At 37.6% G+C, this 25641-nt stretch overlaps 1 protein-coding gene across 4 annotated transcripts in view; it reads right to left on the minus strand.

The window, feature by feature from the left end:
• Positions 1–25641, minus strand: part of STK4 (serine/threonine kinase 4) — a 153704-nt gene that overhangs the window by 17788 nt on the left and 110275 nt on the right. Inside the window, exon 11 of one of the 4 annotated variants that reach the window (XM_077168003.1) lies at positions 2715–4821. The exons of the other annotated variants lie outside the window; for them this stretch is intronic. Within the exon in view, the coding sequence (XP_077024118.1) occupies positions 4738–4821 (84 nt within the window). The 3' untranslated portion in view covers positions 2715–4737. Of the gene's footprint in view, positions 1–2714; positions 4822–25641 lie in introns of those variants that run through there. 4 annotated transcript variants of the gene reach the window in all.

Consider the following 25641-nt stretch of genomic DNA (forward strand, 5'->3'; position numbering starts at 1 on the left):
GAACAAGTTTGCATACAACTAGTCAAGAATGCAAATAAAACTTAGTTGACCATTTTGTAAGTATGAATTTTTACAATTTGGACTTTGAGAAAGTAGGAAAACACAAGTAAACAGCACTCAGTTTCTAGAAAGCATACAAACTTCTGTAAGTCCTGTGACTGCTCCCAATTGAAGGGACAGAGAGTCACAATATGAATACCCAAAAAGAAATATTCTCTCAAGCATTTCTCTGAGAAAAAAAGAATTCTGAAACAAAAGCAGACAGCAAGTTTTACCTGCAAGGCATGTCAGAATCTTTCTGAAATAGCCATAAATAATATCTTGAGACCTGAACTCCCTACAGTATCAAGAATGTAACTTACGTCTAGATAGAGGTGTGTGTGTGTTTAAAACTTTCAAATCTGCCATGATCACATAAGTACTAAAATACGGATTATTTTGTCATTTTTCTAATTTAAAGTTTTCTGGTTTTATTTCTTATTCTGTAAAAGCATTAATATGTATATGTCCTAGATATTTTGAGAGAATCCTATTTGGTGAAACTTCATTCGTTTCAATATTTATTTGTTATGGATAATCAAATGTGACTTAACTTATAAGCTGGTAATACTTTTTTTAATGTATAAATTCGTACACCAGAAAAAAGTATTTGCAAAGACCATGTGTCCTAAATTTTGGTTTAAAAAGAATTACCTGATCGCTATATTCACAAGCTCAGGGTTAAAAACACATACCTCTTCTGGTATGAAACCATTCTTTAAAATTTGCATCCTAAATGTTTTCAACAAGTGAGCAAGCATCTGGAAGAAAGGAACTGTCTCCAATCTGGAGTCTGATGTACAACTCAGAATTTGTAATGATGGGAGAGGAGCAGATACTGATAGTACCCTGATATGCATATATCACTGAGAGATACCATGGAAAGGTCTATTGCATGATTAATATGATGCTGATATAGGTCTATAAGCATATTCCTTGTCATCTGAAAGTTTTTAACTTCAAATTTTTAGGAATCCTTTTCCCCTCATAAGTTGTCTGGTTGTTAACAGCGTAAGTATATGGTTATTACAGTTCGACTTGTTTAAAAATAATAGGGAGACATATTGTCTCTCAGCATCCTTCTGTGATAATGGACTTCCTTTAGACACATCTCCTTTACAGTGCAAGTGATGTGAAGCTTTCTCAGAGGAGATGTTGGAGAGACAGTGCAGGGGGGAAAAGCTCTTGAGCTTCTAGCATGGGCTGGCAGTGGGTGTGAGGACAGTCAGTGGAGTGCAGCCCCAGCCATGGCCCAGAACATGGTCTGGCTGCAACCCTGCAGCATTGGCCTGACCATAACCTTTCGGTAGCCCTCTCGACATGGACACCAGAGCCCCCACGTGGCTCACAGGCTCTGAAGACCTACTGTCCTGTGCCAGAGCCAACTTGCTCTGTAAGCCCTGGTGCACCCTTGTACACAGAAGCCACGGCGCGCCTTCTGAAAGTCCCCTGTCCCCTGCCAATGCCCACTGCACACCCACCTACTGTGGCTGATCGCTGTTCCCCACCGGCACTCCGAGAACAACCTAATGCTTTCCCACAGACTTTGGACCAGTTCTGGTCTAGCCAAACCAAAGAACCTCTCTGCCATTCCAAAGAGGTCTGAAGCCCTATCAAATCTGTTCTTATTTGGATACTGTTCCCTCATCCCTAGAATGCCATTCAGACTCTGCTCATATGTTACAGTTACTCTTTTATCATAGTTAGTTATTCTTCATATTAAACTTCCCCTTTTTAAACTACTATGTGGTTTCCTGATTGGACCCAGGCTACTACAGGAGGGAAGGGTGCATGTGAACACATATGAGTGTAATGGAAAAACTTCCAAAATGCCAAAACCCAAATAAAAGTTTAAATTCAAAAAATGCCAAAATAATTTCAAATCCAGAATAGACTGGTTATGTGTATTTATAGCCAAATGCAGGAAAGAAAAAAACAGAGAAAATCTAATTTTCTCTCACTGAAAACTGTAATAGCAAATAAACAAATTATAGTATATCCATAAACTGGAACTACTCTGCAATAAAAAGGAACAAATTCCAGATATATGGAGCTTAGATGAATTTCAAAACAATACGTGAATTGAAAAAAGCCTAATACAAAAGATTATATACTGCATGACTCCATTCTCATGACATCTCAGAAAGGACAAAACTATAGGAACAAAAAACAGAACATGAGGAAACTTTTATGGGTGATGGAAATGCACTACAACTTGATTATAGTGGTGTTTACACAACTATGTATATTTTTGTCAAATCTCTTCAAACTATATACTTCAAAGGAGCAAGTTTGGTGGTACAGAAATTAAATGTCAAAAAATCCAAATTAAAAAAAAGCATAAAACTACATATCAAGAATTACTGAAGCAGTGCCTGCCCGTGCAAAAAAAAAAAATTATTGAAGGTAGTTAAAGTAATATTTAAAGGGAATTTTATAGCTTTAAATGCACACATATTTAAAAAGACAAATGATTGAGAATTAATCATCTTAATTATCCAAGTGAAGACAGAAAAAAAACCCAGAATAAACTCACAGAAAGTAGAAAAGAAAAAACAAAATGATAAAGATCAGAGCAGAGGTTAATGAATTCAAAAGCAAGGATCAGCAAAACCAAACGCTGGTTCTTCAAAATGATTTAAAAAATAGAAAACCTCTGGTTTGATTAAGGAAAAAAAGAAACAAATATCAGGAATGAAAAACAAGATATAATTACAGATACAGCAAATTAAAAATCCAAAACTGTAAGCCAATAAATTAAAAAACTTACATGAAATCCAAATTTTGAAGGGGGCGGGGGTGGCACATTAATCTGGGATGAGACGAAAAAAGATCAAGGACTAAGAAATCTGGACCAAAGGACAAGTAAGATAAGCTAGATGGTTGAAAAAGTATACTCAAATGATAGAGCCACAGAGGACAAAACAATTTTTGAAAATTGAGACTACTAATATAAGCAAAGACATTTTCCCTGCAAGTAGGGGGGAAAAGCTAACTCCCAACTCCCAGTTCTGGCAATAGGGCAGACTGAGATAAATGGAAACTTTCTCCAGTGAAAGGGGAAATCCCCAGGAGCCAGGAATATTGTTTATATGCCCCCCCTCCCTGAAATAACAGTAATAATGTTATTTCCAGTAAATCAGGTTAAAATGAACACCAGGGGTAGTTTCACAGAGAGAAAAAAAAAACAAAGAAAGGGATGACAGTAGGGAGAGCAGAAGCTCTGCCCATGTGCCTTGGAGAGAAGGCAAGAGTTAAAGATCTTGCTATATAATGATTACAGTAATAATAACTAATAAAAGCCAACATTTTTTGAACATTAACCACATTATTAGTCAGTCTCTATATTAAGTACTCTACAAGCATTGTTTCATATGATCTTCACTAAATCCTACAGCTGTAATTATTAACCCCACTCTAGATGGGAAATTTGAGGTTCAGAAGAATTACATAATTTGTCTGAGGTTACATAGTCAGCAAATGGCAGAGACCAAAATTGAATCTTGTTCTGTCTGACTGTAGAGACTGTACTTTGAATGAAAAAAATCACTTAATATCCACTATTTGTTAGGTTCTTTCACACTCATTATTTCCTTTAAATACCCAGAATGAAATATAAATACACCACTAAAGCCCGTATGTTAAGCATCACCAGAATATAGGCAGTATCCAAGATTTAAGTGCTTGCCTTACTAAAATGAGTAAGCATAAGGCTGGTGAGTTTTACCTCAAGTCAAGTTACCATAATCCTGAGTGGTTAGGGACAAGAGACTTTGGCTTTCCCCATCTGCAAAATGGAAAATCCAGATAATCCCAATTAACCTTCTGTAAGGTTTCTGTGAGAAATAATCAAAATAAATCCATGGGCAGACTTCCCTTGGGGACGAATTTTGGCTAAAATTAAAAAAAAAAAAAAAAAGCAGGACTGTCGGGCAGAGTTTTTGGACTATGGTATGGACTACTTTCCAATTTCTGGAGTTACTTGTCTCAGAAATGACCAGAGGTAGTCAAGAAAACTTTGTATGATGCTCTTGTTGGAGATGTAGCAGCAGGAGGCTGGAACATATACCCTTTAAGACTTCTTTTCAGTCCTGAAAGTCTATCGTTCTCTTGACTGATACACTGTTGGAATAATTTATTGAGAAAGACGATGGCTTCTGGGAATTCAAGACATATGCCCACGGTCAGCTATGCTTCCAGTTAAGCACCATGGAAGTGACCTTGGGACAGCCCTTCCTAGAGCCTAAGGTGCCAAGATACTTGTTCATAGTACTTAGGATCTCTTTTTGATATTCTGTTCTAAGCCATTTGGATCTAAATTATTTCTTATCACTATTCACACTGCCTCTATAAGGAATCATAAAACCCAGTCTGGATTCAGCTCTCTGGCTCATCATCAGAGAATAATCAGCCTTGAAAAATGAACTTTAAAGGAGATGATTGCCAAATAGCCACAGCTCAAGCAACCTCAGAACCAAACAAAGGAAATGAAAAGCATTGTCAGCTTCACACATGCAGCCTGATATTGTTTTAAACAACCTCCTACAGTCATAAACCACAAGCATTTAAGTCTCACCCCCTAGTGCCATTTCAATAACAGTTAAAAAACCAAACTCAAACTAGCTAGTGCAATTTACCAGCAGAACCAGGCTACTGTGTTTCTGAGACAAAGACGACATTCATTTGCCATGAGATTCCTCAGAAAGCATATCTAAACAGTAGGTTTCCCTGGCAATTTTGAATACATATTTCTTTTTCAGACTGCTGTTCCTGGCTGGTTTTCTAAAAACAAAAAGTACAAGATCTCATTATATTCCTAAGTACAAATGAATTCAACCCCAACATACCTTAAACCCAGCTTCACAGGGAAAATAAGACATCTGAAACAAAAATAGTCTACCATGTCAAGGACAATTTGGGAGACGCTTCTCACCAGAAACTGCTCAGCAAGATTACCTCAGTACAGAGCCAGTTACACACAGCTGCTGTTGAGCCTGGCTAGCGCCTGGGCATCCACCCGGCACTGTCAGACACGAACCTGAACACTAATCATGGTTTCCACTCAGCTTTCTTCCAGCATAGAGGTATGGAAAGAAACACATCAAAAAAACATTAGAAAGCAAAGAAGGATAGAGACTGTCCAGAAAAGTGATGGCAAAAGTCTGAGAGCATAAGGTTTGATGTTTAAAATTCTGGCTTAATACATACAACAGACCAAATACAAACTTTCTCAATTTCTAAACCTTTCGTTGACAATAAGAAAGCCTAGCTTAATGAGTTACAATGCTCTAAAAGCAGTGTAACTTCATCAAAAAAGCCAAAAATACTAAATGCCAAATAAAAAACATTAAGTCAATCAAGATAATATAATGCATGTAAAGGACTTAGGGTAGTATCTGGCCTGCAGTAAACACTTAATAAGTGGGTTTTTTTCTTCTGTTGTAATGGGTTTGCTATTCCATGATGCTGCAACGCCATTTTTCCCCTCTTAGTTTTAAAAGGAATAAATGCCTATTGCAGAAAGTTTAGAAAATGAAGAAGTTTAAGGAACTGTTTTTCTTTCTAAAGTAGAAAATGTCATTTACAATTTCACCACTCCTCAACAAAAATCACAGTTTACATTTTAACATATTTCCTTCCAGTTTTTTTAATACTTATATAATATTTTACACAGCTAAGATTATTCCGCATATATAATCTGGTGTCTTGATTTTTTTTCCGCTTAAGATATTGTATATATTTTCTCAAATCATTAACAACATTTAAAATCATAATTTTTTCAGTCCACCACTAAAGGTCTTTTGGTTAAAAATAATCAATTTTGCTTGGCAAAAAAAGGCATCAAGACAGTACTTAGATTCAAATTCTGTAGAATCAGCCTATTTGAGATGCATTAAAGTTAATGCCAAAACCAATATGGTATTCTGTTCACAGTTCCTTTCTAGAGGTTTTAAAAACAGAAAAATACTGAGTTTCAAGTAGAAACTTTCTATATGTAAAAACAAGCCACTTTTAGAAGCTAGAAGCCATCAAATTTTGGTAAATTCAAATTTACCACGTACACTAAAAATACCTGGTTGTTAGGAAAATTGGCTAGCTGCTTAGAAAAATATAAAGCTAGATTTCTAATTTACTCTTTGCACCAAGACAAATTAGAGATGGATTAAATATAGAAAAAGAAAAATATAAACATTCTAAAACAAAGCAGAGGTTAAGATTTTTGTAATGTAGGGGAAAACTACTCTAGAAAGAACATAAAATTCCAGAAACTGCAAAGGAAAAGCTGATAAATCAAAATATATAAAAGTAAATTCCTATATACAAAATTTTTTAAAACTGGGAAAATATTTTTACCATGTATGTTAAAAAGTTCATAATCTTAAAATAAATTTAGTTTAAATGCTAGTGATCAATGAAAGCAAGGGGTAAGGGGTATGGTAGGTATAATCTTTTTTTTTTTCCTTTCCTGTGTTCGTTTTATTTCTTTTTCTGAATTAATGCAAATGTTCTAAGAAATGATGAATATGCAACTAAGTGATGCTATTATGAATTACTGATTATGTATGTTGTTTTATTTTTTAATTAATAAATATTTAAAAACTTCATAATCTTACTTGATATATGAAGAACTTTTATATTAATTAAGGAAAATAAGAATTCCATTGAAAATTAGGTAAATAACACAAATCGGCAATTCACACAACAGAAAAAGATAGGAAATTTGGCACTATGCATCATAATTTTCAATTTATAGTTTGACCCAATATGGAGCTATTAATTCCAGGAATTAATGCTAAGGAAGTACAAACAATACAGAAATGTTCATTAAAACAATGTTTATTAACATTAAAAAGCTGGAGGTTTCCTAAATATCCCCGAAATGGGGATCTGTTGTGATCACAAATGCAAATGTTTTCAGAGGCCAGCACAACTGGTTAGTTGTGAAACCATAAGCAGGAAGTGGTGGGATCTGTGCTGAACTGGAGAATGCACAGTCATTTCAGTAATTCAGATTGTAAAGTTATATATGCCATGGGCCAAACTGGCTGTCCATTCCCTAAGCCCCACAGGCGGCCTTGATTGGATGTGTAATCGATAGCCACAAGTAGTACCTGTTCTCTCTGCAACCAGCTTGGAGGACCCAAGTACTCTGAATGCTGAATGCTCATCAATTCTATTACACTTGAGTAGCTGCCAGAGAGTTCACCAACATGGACTCTCCGGACTTGACGTTAAAGGCCCCCCAGTCTAACACTAGACTCTCCCTGAGGTGCAATCACTCAGCCTTGTTTAGGCCCAGGTGAAGAAAGTAAGAGAGGAAGGGGAGGAGGAGAGTGATGGCATGGAAGGCCAGTAGTCAGGGAACAAGGACTACTCTCCTGTGGGATGTGCTTTTTCCATAAGCACAAAGTTGAGGTGGAAGGGCAGGTGGTGAGAGTGACAAAGGTGAAGTCCTCCACATCACCCCCCTGCTATACAATTGTACATAGAGCCCCATGAATTGATCAAGTACCAGGAAGTCAAGCACTATTCCTCACGAATTTTCCCATTCTCTGAAACTTCTTTTGGCAGTAAACTTGTGGGCAGCTGTTACCCTCCTTAACCAAAGTGGCACAGGGAAGAGTTGCCACAGATAATGTGGCAGATCGTATATGTTATTTTAATTGCAAGATCTTAATTCATCCCAGGAACAGTTTAAAATTAATCCTAGAATGGTTGCAGCTTAAAATTACAGTCTCCCCAGCACACTTTCAAAAGTGAAAAACTTCCACTCAAACCTAGAATGGAATATTTCTTCCTGATGTGTGAAAATAATTTTATGCTTGCTCCTGTCATTTCTGAGATTAAGAGCACTTTGGAGGGGAGGGCAAATTTACTGACTTGACCTCATTTTAAATGCCATTTCCTTAAGCTTTTTCAAAGCTCCAAAATAGACACATCCATTTCTGAAGTCTGGAATCCTGGAAGAGCCTATGCTATGATTTTTCCTAAATGGAAGTGACTGGTGGGTCTATAAATTGGATCTCAGTTTGCCCTTCCTTGATCATCTGACCACCACGTGCTTACCCATTGTGGTGTACAATGCCTGCAGAACTCGGCTCTACAAACAGGAGCACAGCTCACCTCTCCCTCCCTCCCACTCCTTGCTCCCCTACCCCTGCCAAGCTGTTTTCCATTATCAATCACACCATTAGAATGAAAAGTGTTCTGAAAAACAGTATCAATGTGGTAACTGTCCAGGCCTTACAGCTTCCAGATAGGCACAGGAAGGGAAGTCATCAGGTCAGAGAAAGCACAAAAGGTCTGTCAAGGTTTGAATCATTAAGTTTGACAATTAAACCCAGGATTAAGAAAGTCACTACAGAATTCAGCTCATCATGGATATTAAATAAACACTTCAAGCAAACAAACTTTAAGCTAGCAAGTGTCTGCTGTAGCAGGGGCCTCAACAAAATTGTGAAATAAGTGTTGGGCCTGCCACATTTCTCCATTTCTTGTCAGCCAGCTTCATTATCTTTAACTCTCTTCCTCTTTCTGGTAGTCTATCCATTTTTCCCACCTAAAGTACTACAGATGTAAATAAAATTTACTGAATGCCTACTCTGCTAAGCACTTTTAAAGCATTTTTTCTAATTTAATATTCTCAATAACCCTGAGAGTAAATATGATTAGCGTCTTCATTCTAGGTGAAACAACTTGTTTAGGGTTACTTATCTCATAAATAGTGGAGCTGAGATTGAATACAGGTCCATTTGGCTCTCAGGCAATTTGTTATACTGCTTTCTATGCTCATTTTGGTCTCCTGGATATTCAAAGCATCCCCTGCTTTTTGGAGGGTGGGAGGGGGAGAGTGCATGGTCTGGGAGGATTTTTTTGGGGGGGGGAAGGGGGGTGCATGGTTCGGAAATCGAACCCAGGCCTCCCTCAGGGAAGGTGAGCATTCTACCACTGAACCACCCATGTACCCCTCATCCCCTGCTTTTTAAAAGGACAGAAAAAAAAACTTATATGTATTGAGCATTTATTATATGTTTTACACAGGCTCTCTCTCTTTCAGGCTTATATAACTCCTTTGTGAAATATGTATTGTATCTGTTTTGAAGATTAGTAAAAAAAGGTGTAGAGAATTTCTGGGTTCTTGGGGAGCTTTTAATCCTACCTTTATTTAGCAGATAAAGAAACACAGCCCCAGAAAGGTAAGGTGGCTTGCTTAAGGACATAAAACTAATTACTGCCAGAGCTGAGATCTGGTTCCCAATCCACTGCTCTTTTAAACTATATCTAAGCTGATAGTCTGAAAGGAAGCAACATATTAATAATAGAGTAGAAATGCCAGGCACTTTGCTGAACATTTTACATTATTAACCCACTTTGATATAGGGGATTCCCAACATCACAGTGCCAATCAAAGTTTTCTACTAAAGTTTTACCAAAGAAGAGGGAAAAAAATCTAAACTCCATGGTCTATAAAATTTATAATCCAACTAATATGTTCCTATACAAACAGACGAATGGGATTATCAAAAAGAGAACCTGAAATGGCTTGGAAGGTTTTGCAAAGAATGTACAATGGGCTCAGATAACGTAAGGAAATATTGTGAATATGTGTGTGTGCATGGCTCTTTGCCAACTGCTGTGCACCACAGAGAAAAATACACACACTTGAATTAGACAAATATTCACCATCAGAGCCTATATAATACTTCTTATGCAAACAAATGCATGTTATTCTGAGAACAATAATGGTCTTATATCAGAAAATCTGGATTTAAAGCCTAACTCCATCATTTATTAATTACTTGCTATAGGATACAAAAGGATGATTGTTAAACGAATGGGAGTAAGATCTATTGTGTGAAAATACTGTGAAAGATAAAAGGGGCAAACATTTACGGCGGCCTAACAAGCAACAAACACTCAAAAATTGCTATTTTCATCTTGAATTGTAGTCTTAAAAGAACAAGTGTCTCTGCTAATAAAAGTTAAAATAAGACAAGGTAATTATGAGTGGCCAATATGAAAATTATTATAAATACACAATTTCTACCATTGAGATAAGAAAAGCAAATTAACAGAAAAGCCCATACTGATTAAAAAATAGATAAAAGGGTATGAGAGAGAAAAAATCCAGGCACAAGTGTCCAAATTAAGCTGACAGGTACACTGTGATAGAGCTATCACCAGAGACTACATCAAATGTTTGCAGTAGCCTTTAAGACTCCTTGACAAAAGACTCCTTTGTTTTTGCAGTTGGTAATATTCAATCAAAATCAAAATAATAATGCCTTCTTAGTTAGCATGACACTTTCTGAACAGCAGCATAATTACTATAAAACCCAGGGTTACAAAGTCAATAATAAAGATTGTCAAAGGAAGGTAAAACTGGTGCCTGCCCATGTAAAAAAAAAAGATAAGAAGGTAAAAATTAAATTGTTCCGACAAGGAGAATTATTTACATAAATGATTAACAAAGTACAAAGATTGTCAACTTGCATTATGCTCTAAATAAGCAAGAAAAAAACCATTTTGAGTCAATAATAATTACTCCTGTAATATCACAAAATTCCCAGGAAGACACAATAAACCTGAAATCAATCTTCCTGGCTACTACAGTTCCTAGCACACATTATTTGAAAGATGATTCTTTTCCTGTTTTGTAACATTAATTTAGCACCTGTATATACTAATAGAGTTCATAGTGAGGTTCTTTTTTTCATGTGGGAAAACACCTAAGAGTTAACAGAGACATGATTTTGGCACTAAGTAGGAAAACTGCCTTTTAACATCTCTGGACTTCAGTTCCTCAAACTATAGAAGGGGAAAAGAAAACTCCACCTTGACTCTCTTATAAAAACACTGTAAGAATCACCAAATAAAAGAAGAAAATATGAATGTACCTTTAACCATATAGGATGCTATACAAACCTAAGGAAATAGTACCATCATCAGCAAAAGGAAGCATACCAGAAGTCTGGACTTAACTGCTCCCTGGGTCTTCCCTATCTCTGGATTATGTGTCGTAGTTCAAAAGTCTAATAATAATAGTTTTTAAGACAAAACTAGAATAAAAAGAAAATAATAATTTAAACAAACAATACACCAAAAATGAACATAAATAGCCTTGTAATTCTCTGCTACTGAATTCTACCATAGATTTTTATTTAATTTTTTATTAATTAAAAAAAATTACAAGAAACACAAACATTCCCAACACATACACTCAGCAATTCACAATATCATCACATAGTTGCATATTCATCATCATGATCATTTCCCAGAACATTAGCATCAATTCAGAAAAAGAAATTAAAAGACAACAGAAAAATATAACAGAAAAAAAAAATTTTACATGCCATACCCCTTACTGATCCCTTTCATTGATCACTAGCATTTCAAACTAAATTTATTTTAACATTTGTTCCCCCTATTATTTATTTTTATTCCATATGTTCCTCTCATCTGTTGACAAGGTAGATAAAAGGAGCATCAGAAACAAGGTTTTCACATTCACATAGTCACATTGTGAAAGCTATATCATTATACAATCATCATCAAGAAACATGGCTACTGGAACACAGCTCTACATTTTCAGGCAGTTCCCTCCAGCCTCTCCATTACATCTTGGATAACAAGGTGATATCTACTTAATGCATAAGAATAACCTCCAGGATAACCTCTCAACTCTGTTTGGAATCTCTCAGCCATTGACGCTTTGCATCATTTCACTCTTCCCCCTTTTGGTCAAGGAGGTTTTCTCAATCCCTTGACGCTGAATCTCAGCTCATTCTGGGATTTCTGTCCCACGCTGTCAGGAAGATCCAGACCCCTGGTAGTCATGTCCCACATAGACAGGGGGAGGGTGGTGAGTCTGCTTGCTGTGTTGGCTGGAGAGAGAGGCCACATCTGAGCAACAAAAGAGGTTCTTTTGGGGGTGACTCTTAGGCTTAATTTTAAGTAGGTTTGACCTATCCCCTGTGGGGTTAGGTTTCATATGAACAAACCCCAAGACTGGGGGCTCAGACTATAGCTTTGGTTGTCCACACCGCTTGTGAGAATACCAAGAATTCAACTTAGGGAAGTTGAGTTCTCCCCCATTCTCACCATTCCCTGAAGGGGACTTTGCAAATACTTTTCCACTCACTGATCAAATCACTCTGGGATTCATCAGGGCATCACCTGCACAAACCAACAAAATCTCATGTCCTATACAAAGTTCCATGTACTTAAGGTGTTCAATCAACTATCTACATAAGTTATATTAGGAGATGCACTAGTCAAAGTGTAGATTTGTGCCAAATAAACATTTTTTCCTTTAGTCTCACACCTTAGTTGAAATTTTAAAATATTAAGTACCATAGTACTTTCTTCTACTATTTTTGCCTTCTGGATTTTATATGTCATATCTAATTTTCCTTCTTTTTATCTTTACTCATAGTATTCCTTTCTACACTCTTCTCCACACCTCTCTCTTCTGTCTTCGTATCTGTCTCTAGTGTTCCCTTTAGTATTTCTTGCAGAGCTGGTCTCTTGGTCACAAATTCTCTCAGTGATTTTTTGTCTGAAAGTGTTTTAACTTCTCCCTCATTTTTGAAGGACAATTTTGCTGGATATAGAATTCTTGGTTCACAGTTTTTCTCTTTTAATAATTTAAATATATTATCCCACTGTCTTCTCACCTCCATGGTTTCTGCTGAGAGATCTGTGCATAGTCTTATTGGGCTTCCCTTGTATATGATGGATTGCCTTTCTCTTGCTGCTTTCAAGATCCTCTCTTTCTCTTTGACCTCTGACATTCTGATTATTAAATGTCTTGGAGTATGTCTATTTGGATCTATTCTCTTTGGGGTATGCTGCACTTCTTGGATCTGTAATTCTAAGTCTTTCATAAGAGTTGGGAAATTTTCAGTGATAATTTCCTCCATTACCTTTTCTCCTCCTTTTCCCTTCTCTTCTCCTTCTGGGACACCCACAACACGTATATTCGTGCACTTCATATTGTCTTTCAATTCCCTGAGTCCCTGCTCATATTTTTCCATTTTTTTCCCTATAGTTTCTGTTTCTTGTCGGATTTCAGATATTCGTCCTCTAGTTCAGAAATCCTATGTTCTGTCTCTCGAAATCTACCATTGTAGGTTTCCATTGTTTTTTTCATCTCTTCTACTGTCTTTCATTCCCATAAGTTCTGTGATTTGTTTTTTTAGACTTTCAGTTTCTTCTTTTTGTTCTTTTCTTGCCTTCTTTATATCCTCCCTCAATTCATTGATTTGGTTTTTGTGAGGTTTTCCATGTCTGTTCGTATATTCTGAATTAATTGTTTCAGCTCCTGTATGTCATTTGAATTGTTGGTTTGTTCCTTTGACTGGGCCATATCTTCAGTTTTCCTAGTGTGATCTGCTATTTTTTGCTGGTGTCTAGGCATTTAATTACCTTAATTAGTTTATTCTGGAGATTGCTTTCAGTTCTTTTATCTAGGGTTTTCTTGCTGGATGAATTTGTTGTCTATCTGTTCTTTGACATTCCGTTCAGCTTTATCTGGACCTTTAGCTTAGGTTTTGTTTAACAGAGGAGAGTTTTTCAGTTCTTGTTTTCTTGTTTCTTGCCCTGCTTGTATGGTGCCTTTCCCCCATACACACACACTTAGGAGGATCTACTTAGATATTATAGACCCCAGCCAGATTTTCTCAGACCAAACTGGCCTCCTATCAGAAGGAAAGAGTCACCTGCATTGGTTTTCCCTGAGGGTGAGACCCAGCAGGTTGAAAGACTTTCCTGTGAAGTCTCTGGACTCAGTTTTTCTTATCCTGCTCAGTATGTAGCGCTTGTCTGAGTGCAGGTCCCACCAGTGTAAGATGATGCGGTACCTTTAACTTTGGCAGACTCTCCCTGCTGGGGGCTGGTGGAGACAGAGGAGAGGTTGTAGGCTGGTTTTAATGGCTTCAAATTACCAAGCCCTGGTGTCTGAATTCCTTGATGGAGGGATTCCACCTGGGTGGGCCTTCACTCCTCCCCTGGGGAAGGCACAGGCTCCAGATAAGCCCCCAAAAGAGCTCACTTCTGCCTATACCTGGGGCAGTTGCAGCCTGAAAAGTCCTGCCACTGTATCCAGAGGCAGTCAAGCCTTTGTAGATACACAGTCACAAAAACCTCTGTTTCCTTCTTTTTTTTCCCCCCTTTTCTGTCAGTCCTGCCCCCTTGGCCCCGGGGCAAAATGAGCAACCTCTGCTTTGATCAGGTTCACCTGAGCTGGGAGCCTATTTTTAGTAGTCAGAATTTGTTAATTAGTTCCACAATTGGCAATTGGTTGTGCCCAGTCCCTGCAGCTGGTAAAGTCCTTTCCTTTCCCCTCTGGGAAGCGGCCTGTGGGGAAGGGGTGCTGGCTGCCACAGCTTTGGGAACTCACGGTTCTGGGGGGTGCTCGCAGCCGGTCCAGCTGGTCCAGACTGGAGTATGCTGTGTGTCCGGTCACTATCATGGCTCCGGGAGCTGTTCTGTACTGTTCCTGGTTATTTAGTAGTTGCTCTGGAGGACGAACTAAAGTGCGCACGTTGTTAAGCTGCCATCTTGACCCGGAAGTTCTACCATAGTTTTAAAGATTACACTTAGATCCAAATAACCCCATTTGTCATTTAATACTTTCTCCAACCTGATGAGATAGGCAGGACAGGTGGCAGGTGGTGTTACGCCTGATTTTTACAGACCACAAACCTGATGCTCAAAGAGACAATCAGCCCCTTCTGATGTACTTTAACGCTCATTCTATTGGTCTACACAATGAGGTTCCCCTGTTTTAAAGGAAGCTCACATCACACAATGTCAAACTTCCAGGCTTGATAAAGTAATTTGATCAATCATTTTACACAGCCTGCATTACAACCTTAAGGGAATTCACACAGGAGATTATGCAGATAAGAAGTGAGAGGGCGGCATCTATTGGCAAATGTGTGTTGCTGCAACAGAAGTATTCTGAGATTTGAAAAATATCAGTAATGCCAGTGCTTTATGAAATGAAAGCAGGTTAGAAAGAAAAAAATATAAAATATAGATATAATGGAAAGAAAAATTATTGGAAAGTTCTAAAAATGATACTCACTTGGGGCAATCAATTATACATTCCTTTCTTTTAGAGCAGTTTCTAAATCCATCCATTTGGGACACAATTTTCTTGGGGAATGTATGTCTGATTTTAAAATAGAAACCAATGGTACATAACTGAGAAAAGGGGCTTAGGTTACTAAAATTCATCCCAGGGACAATGTTTCAAAAAGGGAAGAGAAAGTGAAGGAAATGAGGAAGTTAACATTTATGAAGTGCTTATTACGTTGCAGGCACTTTAAAGGTACGACTCCGTTTAACTCTCACCAAAACAAAAAAATCTATCCCATAGTTACTATTATTATCTCCATTTTACAGATGAGGAAACTGAGGCTCAGTGAGAAGTAACTGGTCCAAGCTACTCAGTAAATGATGAAGTCAGGATGGGAACCCCCAAATCTTGACTCCTGTGATCTTTACCTGCCTCATAATCAAAATGGCAGAATCTGACCACTGTCTGAAAACAGAGGGAAGAAAATAATAGAGAAAATTTTCCAGATTGAAAGATATGGCTTCCCAAAGGGAAAGGATCTTCCTGGGTTCTGCTCAGTACATAAAATAAGATCCATACCAAGTTTTATTAACTGGGAAATTTGAAAACACTAAGAACATAGATTCTACAAGTTTCAAAAAAAAAAAAAAAGCAGGGTAAAGAGTGGAATAATAAATAATAAAAGATAATCAATAAAGGATCAGGAATCCAGGAATCAGACTCCTTAATACCAACACTCGGAGTCAAGAAGATAATAATCAGTATCTTCAAAAATTTGAATGGGGCGGGCCACGGTGGCTCAGCAGGTAAGAGTACTTGCCTGCCATGCCCAAGGACCCGGGTTCGATTCCCGGTGCCTGCCCATGTAAAAAAAAAAAAAAAAATTTGAATGAACATTTCTAGTCTACGCCCAAACTATTAACTGAATATGAGGAAAAGGGGGAAAACAATTTTCAAATCTGCAAGGTCTCAAAAAAATTACCTCCTATGCAGATTTTTCTCTGGGATTATTACAGAACATTCTCCAATAAAATAAAAAGACAAACCAAGAAAAATAAATAACAGGATTCAAGAAACTGGATAATCAACACATAGAAAAGAGATAAAGGATGATGGTGAGAAGGGAGAAGCAAAGAGGGCAACTATGTACCAAGCCAGATAAGTGCATGTTGGTTGGCTCCAGCAGCAAACGTTTCTTTAAGATGAAATTTATCACGCATCTGATGCAGCTAAACATCAGCTGAAAGGAGGGAGACATGTGTATGGTGAGGGTGGGGAAAGGAAAGAAGGCAAAATCCTCCTCTTCCTATGAGTGAAGTCAACAGATAATGCCTATCACGCTGAAAAGTCAGGAAGTAATAATGCAAGCATGGCATTAAAGATATGGAGGTAAAATAGGGGTTTTCCCAGAAAAAAGAAAGGAGATACAAATATGGAATGGGAGAAAGTTAGGAAGAATATGGGGATAGATCTGAATGGGCAGATCAACATTTAACTTATGATTAAAACACACACACACATTTCTGAGCTCTGTCCACTTAAAAAGCTTAGGTATGGACTTCCGGAGAAGATGGCGGCTTAGTAAGACGCGCAAATCTTAGTTTCTCCGCCAGAACAGCTACTAGGGGAGTAGAAACGATACAGTACAGCTCCCAAAGCCACAACAGAGATAAAAAAGACAGCGTACCCCATCCTGGAACGGCTGGCTGGCTGAGAGAAGCCGCTCTGGTGAGAATGCCGAGGGGCGCGGGCTTCACCGGGCGGGGCGGCAAGCGCCGGAGTCACTCCCTTCCCCCTTCCCGGGCCAGCTGGGAGAATTGGACAGGCGGTCCCCTCAAACCGCGGCAGCTGGCGCCCACACCACGCACGGCCCCCCGGACCAACTGAGAGAATTGGATCAGAAATCCCCAGGCCGCAGAGAACGGTGACGGGGGGGTGCCCCTTCCAAACCCGTGACTCCCCGGGAACGGTGCACACTCCCGGGCGGGCTGCTGCGGCTGGCGCCCTCCCACCACGCTTGGCGCCCCGGGCCGACTAGTAAATTCGGACGGGCGCTTTCCCAGGCTACGGCGGCCAGCGACCCTCCCCGCATTTGGACCCCGGGCTGGCTGGCACTCTTCCAAGCCGCTTCGGCTAGCGAACCTCCCGGACGGCGAGAGTTTTCCAAAGTTAAAGGACCCACAGCATCTTTTACTGGTGGGACCCACAGACAAACGTGTGCCACGAGCGCCACCTACTGGGCAGGATAAGAAAAACAGAACCCAGAGATTGCACAGAAAAATCTTCCAAACTTTTGGACCCAACACCCAGGGAAATCTGTTTAAATGCGCAGACGCCAGCAGAAGATAACGTTTCACGCTCAAAAAAATTGAAAATATGGCCCAGTCAAAGGAACAAACCAATAGTTCAAATGAGATACAAGAGCTGAGACAACTAATGCTGAACATACGAACAGAAATGGAAAACCTCTTCAAAAACGAAATCGATAAATTGAGGGAGGACATGAAGAAGACATGGGCTGAACATAAAGAAGAAATAGAAAAACTGAAAAAACAAATCACAGAACTTATGGAAGTGAAGGACAAAGTAGAAAAGATGGAAAAAACAATGGATACCTACAATCATAAATTCAAAGAGACAGAAGATAGAGAATTAGTGATTTGGAGGATGGAACATCTGAATTCCAAAAACAAACAGAAACTATCGGGAAAAGAATGGAAAAATTTGAACAGGGTATCAGGGAACTCAAGGACAATATGAAGCGCACAAATATACGTGTTGTGGGTGTTCCAGAAGGAGAAGAGAAGGGAAAAGGAGGAAAAAAACTAATGGAAGAAATTATCACTGAAAATTTCCCAACTCTTATGAAAGACCTGAAATTACAGATCCAAGAAGTGCAGCGCACCCCAAAGAGATTAGACCCAAATAGGCGTTCTCCAAGACACTTACTAGTTAGAATGTCAGAAGTCAAAGAGAAAGAGAGGATCTTGAAAGCAGCAAGAGAAAAACAATCCATCACATACAAGGGAAACCCAATAAGACTATGTGTAGATTTCTCAGCAGAAACCATGGAGGCTAGAAGACAGTGGGATGATATATTTAAATTACTAAAAGAGAAAAACTGCCAACCAAGACTCCTATATCCAGCAAAATTGTCCTTCAAAAATGAGGGAGAAATTAAAACATTCTCAGACAAAAAGTCACTGAGAGAATTTGTGACCAAGAGACTAGCTCTGCAAGATATACTAAAGGGAGCACTAGAGTCAGAAACGAAAAGACAGAAGAGAGAGGTATGGAGAAGAGTGTAGAAAGAAGGAAAGTCAGATATGATATATATAATACAAAAGGCAAAATGGTAGAGGAAAATATTATCCAAACAGTAATAACACTAAATGTTAATGGACTGAATTCCCCAATCAAAAGACATAGACTGGCAGAATGGATTAAAAAACAGGATCCTTCTATATGCTGTCTATAGGAAACACATCATAGACCCAACGATAAACATAGGTTGAAAGTGAAAGGTTGGGAAAAGATATTTCATGCAAATAACAACCAGAAAAGAGCAGGAGTGGCTATACTAATATCCAACAAGTTAGACTTCAAATGTAAAACAGTTAAAAGAGACAAAGAAGGACACTATATACTAATAAAAGGAACAATTAAACAAGAAGACGTAACAATCATAAATATTTACGCACCGAACCAGAATGCCCCAAAATACGTGAGGAATACACTGCAAACACTGAAAAGGGAAATAGACACATCTACCATAATGGCTGGAGACTTCAATTCCCCACTCTCATCAATGGACAGAACATCTAGACAGAGGATCAATAAAGAAATAGAGAATCTGAATATTACTATAAATGAGCTAGACTTAACAGACATTTATAGGACATTACATCCCACAACAGCAGGATACACCTTTTTCTCAAGTGCTCATGGATCATTCTCAAAGATAGACCATATGCTGGGTCACAAAGCAAGTCTTAACAAATTTAAAAAGATTGAAATCGTACAGACACTTTCTCGGATCATAAAGGAATGAAGTTGGAAATCAATAATAGGCGGAGTGCCAGAAAATTCACAAATACGTGGAGGCTCAACAACACACTCTTAAAGAACGAGTGGGTCAAAGAAGAAATTGCAAGAGAAATTAGTAAATAACTCGAGGCGAATGAAAATGAAAACACAACATATCAAAACTTATGGGATGCAGCAAAGGCAATGCTAAGAGGGAAATTTATTGCCCTAAATGCCTATATCAGAAAAGAAGAAAAGGCAAAAATGCAGGAATTAACTGTTCACTTGGAAGAACTGGAAAAAGAACAACAAACTAATCCCAAAGCAAGCAAAAGGAAAGAAATAATAAAGATCAGAGCAGAAATAAATGAAATTGAAAACATGAAAACAATAGAGAAAATCAATAAGACCAGAAGTTGGTTCTATGAGAAAATCAATAAGATTGATGGGCCCTTATCAAGATTGACAAAAAGAAGAAGAGAGAGGATGCAAATAAATAAGATCAGAAATGGAAGAGGAGACATAACTACTGACCTCACAGAAATAAAGGAGGTAATAACAGGATACTATGAACAACTTTATGCTAATAAATACAACAATTTAGATGAAATGGACGGGTTCCTGGATAGACATGAACAACCAACTTTGACTCAAGAAGAAAGAGATGACTTCAACAAACCAATCACAAGTAAAGAAATTGAATTAGTCATTCAAAAGCTTCCTAAAAAGAAAAGTCCAGGACCAGATGGCTTCACATGTGAATTCTACCAAACATTCCAGAAAGAATTAGTACCAACTCTCCTCAAACTCTTCAAAAAAATTGAAGTGGAGGGAAAACTACCTAATTCATTCTATGAAGGCAACATCACCCTCATACCAAAACCAGGCAAAGATATTACAAAAAAAGAAAACTACAGACCAATCTCTCTAATGAATATAGATGCAAAAATCCTCAATAAAATTCTAGCAAATCGTATCCAACAACACATTAAAAGAATTATACATCATGACCCAAGTAGGATTCATCCCAGGTATGCAAGGATGGTTCAACATAAGAAAATCAATTAATGTAATACACCACATCAACAAATCAAAGCAGAAAAATCACATGATCATCTCAATTGATGCAGAGAAGGCATTTGACAAGATTCAACATCCTTTCCTGTTGAAAACACTTCAAAAGATAGGAATACAAGGGAACTTCCTTAAAATGATAGAGGGAATATATGAAAAACCCACAGCTAATATCATCCTCAATGGGGAAAAATTGAAAACTTTCCCCCTAAGATCAGGAACAAGACAAGGATGTCCACTATCACCACTATTATTCAACATTGTGTTGGAGGTTCTAGCCAGAGCAATTAGACAAGAAAAAGAAATACAAGACATCAAAATTGGAAAGGAAGAAGTAAAACTATCACTGTTTGCAGACGATATGATACTATACGTCGAAAACCCGGAAAAATCCACAACAAAACTACTAGAGCTAATAAATGAGTACAGCAAAGTAGCAGGTTACAAGATCAACATTCAAAAATCTGTAGTGTTTCTATACACTAGCAATGAACAAGCGGAGGGGGAAATCAAGAAACAAATTCCATTTACAATTGCAACTAAAAGAATAAAATACCTAGGAATAAATTTAACTAAAGAGACAAAAAACCTAAAAAAGAAAACTACAAAAAACTGTTAAAAGAAATCACAGTAGACCTAAATAGATGGAAGGGCATACCGTGTTCATGGATTGGAAGACTAAATATAGTTAAGATGTCAATCCTACCTAAATTGATTTACAGATTCAATGCAATACCAATCAAAATTCCAACAATTTATTTTTCAGAAATAGAAAAAGCAATAAGCAAATTTATCTGGAAGGGCAGGGTGCCCCGAATTGCTAAAAACATCTTGAGGAAAAAAAACGAAGCTGGAGGTCTCGCGCTGCCTGACTTTAAGGCATATTATGAAGCCACAGTGGTCAAAACAGCATGGTATTGGCATAAAGATAGATATATCGACCAATGGAATCGAATAGAGTGCTCAGATATAGACCCTCTCATCTATGGACATTTGATCTTTGATAAGGCAGTCAAGCCAACTCACCTGGGACAGAACAGTCTCTTCAATAAATGGTGCCTAGAGAACTGGATATCCATATGCAAAAGAATGAAAGAGGACCCGTATCTCACACCCTATACAAAAGTTAACTCAAAATGGATCAAAGATCTAAACATTAGGTCTAAGACCATAAAACAGTTAGAGGAAAATGTTGGGAGATATCTTATGAATCTTAGAACTGGAGGCGGTTTTATGGACCTTAAACCTAAAGCAAGAACACTGAAGAAGGAAATAAATAAATGGGAGCTCCTCAAAATTAAACACTTTTGTGCATCAAAGAACTTCATCAAGAAAGTAGAAAGACAGCCTACACAATGGGAGACAATATTTGGAAATGACATATCAGATAAAGGTCTAGTATCCAGAATTTATAAAGAGATTGTTCAACTCAACAACAAAAAGACAGCCAACCCAATTACAAAATGGGAAAAAGACTTGAACAGACACTTCCCAGAAGAGGAAATACAAATGGCCAAAAGGCACATGAAGAGATGCTCAATGTCCCTGGCCATTAGAGAAATGCAAATCAAAACCACAATGAGATATCATCTCACACCCACCAGAATGGCCATTATCAACAGAACAGAAAATGACAAGTGCTGGAGAGGATGCGGAGAAAGAGGCACACTTATCCACTGTTGGTGGAAATGTCAAATGGTGCAACCACTGTGGAAGGTAGTTTGGCGGTTCCTCAAAAAGCTGAATATAGAATTGCCATACGACCCAGCAATACCATTGCTGGGAATCTACTCAAAGGACTTAAGGGCAAAGACACAAATGGACATTTGCACACCAATGTTTATAGCAGCGTTATTTACAATTGCAAAGAGATGGAAACACCCAAAGTCTCCATCAACAGAAGAGTGGCTAAACAAACTGTGGTATATACATACGATGGAATATTATGCAGCTTTAAGACAGGATAAACTTATGAAGCATGTAATAACATGGATGGACCTAGAGAACATTATGCTGAATGAGTCTAGCCAAAAACTAAAGTACAAATACTGTATGGTCCCACTGATGTGAACAGACATTCGAGAATAAATGTGGAATATGTCACTGGTAACAGAGTCCAGCAGGAGGTAGAAACAGGGTAAGATGATGGGCAATTGGAGCGGAAGGGATACAGACTGTGCAACAGGACTAGATACAAAAACTCAAAAATGGACAGCACAATAATACCTAATTGTAAAGTAATCATGTTAAAACACTGAATGAAGCTGCATCTGAGCTATAGGTTTTTGTTTTGTTTTGTTTTTACTATTATTACTTTTATTTTTTCTCTATATTAACATTCTATATCTTTTTCGGTTGTGTTGCTAGTTCTTCTAAACCGATGCAAATGTACTAAGAAACGATGATCATGCATCTATGTGATGATGTTAAGAATTACTGATTGCATATGTAGAATGGTATGATTTCTAAATGTTGGGTTAATTTCATTTTTTCCGTTAATTAAAAAAAAAAAAAAGAGAGAAGGGGTAATTGGAGCTGAAGGGATACAGACTGTGCAACAGGACTGGATATAAAAACTCAGAAATGGACAGCACAATACTACCTAATTGTAATGCAATTATGTTAAAACATTGAATGAAGCTGCATGTGAGGTATAGGTTTTTTTTCTCTCTATTATCGTTTTAATTCTTATTCTGTTGTCTTTTTAATTCTTATTCTGTTGTCTTTTTATTTCTTTTTCTAAATCGATGCAAATGTACTAAGAAATGATGAATATGCAACTATATGATGATATTAAGAATTACTGATTGTACATGTAGAATGGAATGATTTCTAAATGTTTTGTTAATTTTTTTTAATTAATAAAAAAAAAGAAAAAAAAAGCTTAGGTATGAAAAAAAGTAAAAAGCTTAGGTATGGGTGCACAGGTAGTTCAGTGATAGAATTCTTGCCTTCCATGTGGGAGACCTGGGTTTGATTGCCGGGCATGCACCGAATAAAAAAAAAAAAGCTTAGGCAATGTTACCCTAGTAACAATGGATAAACCTACCACCCAGATCTTGAGGTGTTGGACAAACCATTGATTCTATACCTGGGGCAGGGAAATTAAAAAGTGGGCTTGGGAATTTCTGATAATACCAGGAATCAAGGAAGGGCTCAAAGACAAAAATGTCATAAGGACAAGGGGGCCACCTTGAAGAGTCTTCCACTGGCAAAATTTAGGAATAAAACTGAATGATAATAATAATGGATTAAAATACATTTAATGAAAAAGAATCCATGAGTCCACAATGAGTATTAAAAAGTAGAAAAGGAAAACTGTTCTTTATAAAAGCATGCCATCTAATAAATGTAGAGGGGATAACAGAACTGAAATTACTAAACCCAAGGGAAAAAATGCCTTTATACTGCCAAGAACTGGAGGACATCACCTAAACCAAGCAATCAAACTTAGTATCTCCTAAGGTAGGAAACCTGACATTATGTGCTTCCTGACATATGTCACCTTTGCAATGTGCATCCCCAACAATGTTTAATTTGAAACTAATCATGAGGAAACAATACCGCAAATCAAGAATATGGGATAGTCAATAAGAAATCAGGGCTCCTTGGAAAAATGACAGATTCTAGGGCAGGAAAAGACATTAAGATGAGCCAGGGGTATCTTTTTTTTTTTTTAACTTTTAAAATTGTGTAATGTAACATATATACAAAGCAAAGAAAGAAAAAAGCAATAGTCTTCAAAGCACTTTTCAACAAGTAGTTACAGGGCAAATTCCAGAGTCTATTATGGGCTACTATATCATCATTTCAGATTTTTCCTTCTAGCTGCTCCAGAACCTAGGAGGCTAGAAGGAATAAATATTTTTTTATCATCACAATCAATTTTTTTTTCTTTTTTGTGAAAAATAGCATATACACAAAAAAAGCAATAAATTTTAAAGCAAAGCTCAACGATTAGTTGTAGAACAGATTTCAGAGTTTGGTATGTTAGAGTTCCACAATTTGAGGTTTTTACTTTTAGCTGCTCTAAGACACTAGAGACTAAAAGAAGTATCAATTTAATGATTCAGCAATCATATTTGTTTGTTAAACCCAACCTTCTCTGTGTAACTCCACCATCACCTTTGATCTTTCTGTCCCACTCTTTAGGGTATTTGAGCTATGGCCATTCTAACTTTTTCATGTTGGAAGGGGCTGTCACTAATATGGGACAGGGAGATGGAACTAGCTGATGCTCTGGAGAAGCTGGGCCCTCTAGGTTTCAGGACTTATCTGGTCCAGGGACCCACTGGGAAGTTGGAGTTTTCTGGAAAGTTACCCTAGTGTATGGAACCTTTGTAGAATCTTATATATTGCCCTAGGTGTTCTTTAGGATTGGCTGGAATAGTTTTGGTTAGAGTTTGGCAAATTATGATAGGCAGCAATGTGTAACTGAAGCTTGCTTAAGAGTGAACTCCAGAGTAGCCTCTCAACTCTATTTGAACTTTCTCAGCCACTGATACTTCATTAGTTATACTTTTTTCCTCCTTTTGGTCAGATTGGTATTATTAGTCCCACAGTGCCAGGGGCATCTTATAGTAATCAGAAAGTAAAGTATGCAAAAACAAAACAAAACCTACATGGACTGGGGGTATGTCAAAGGGGCAGAGGAGCCAACTGAAATAGGTCCCAAGGGCTGAAGCCAGAACAACTTTCGCAACAAAATAAAGTAGTACTGGATTATAACTCAAAGTATAAAATATATATCCATGAGTCCCTACTGATATAAATAAATGTTGAATAAATTAATAACTGGGGAAGAAGAGACAAATCTCCCATGAAGAAGAATCCCAAATACTTTATATAGCTAGCATAACACCCCATTCCTTAAGTGCAGGCATGCAGTGTGACTTCTTCCAATGAGTACAGAAAGAAGGGAAAATATGGAGAAATCGGACAAACCCTACTTCAGCCAGGTGATCAAAGTTAACATCAACAGTGATAAGCCATGTTGCTGGTATACATACTTGATATGATATGGTGAAAACAGCACTATACCTCTTGGTCTTCCTCCCCAAATGCTATAGCTTCAGTTTAACCAGGAGAAAAACATCAGACAAATTCCAATTGAGAAACAATCTAAAAAATACTTGACCAAAACTCAAAACTGTCAAGGCCATCAAAAACAAGGGCAGTCTGAGAAATTGTCACAGCCAAGAAGTGCCTAAGGAGACATGATGACTAAATGTAATGTGGTATCCAGGATGGGATCTTGGAACAGAAAAAGGACATTAGCTAAATAAAAAACAATTTTTTTTAACTAAGAAAATTTGGAATAAACTATAGACTTTATGTATCAACATTGTAATGTATCAACATTGATTTGTTAATTCTAACAAATATATGATACTAATGTATGATGTTAATAATAGGGG

Source organism: Tamandua tetradactyla, chromosome 1 (assembly GCF_023851605.1).
Source record: "Tamandua tetradactyla isolate mTamTet1 chromosome 1, mTamTet1.pri, whole genome shotgun sequence".
NCBI classification, from domain to species: Eukaryota; Metazoa; Chordata; class Mammalia; order Pilosa; family Myrmecophagidae; genus Tamandua; species Tamandua tetradactyla.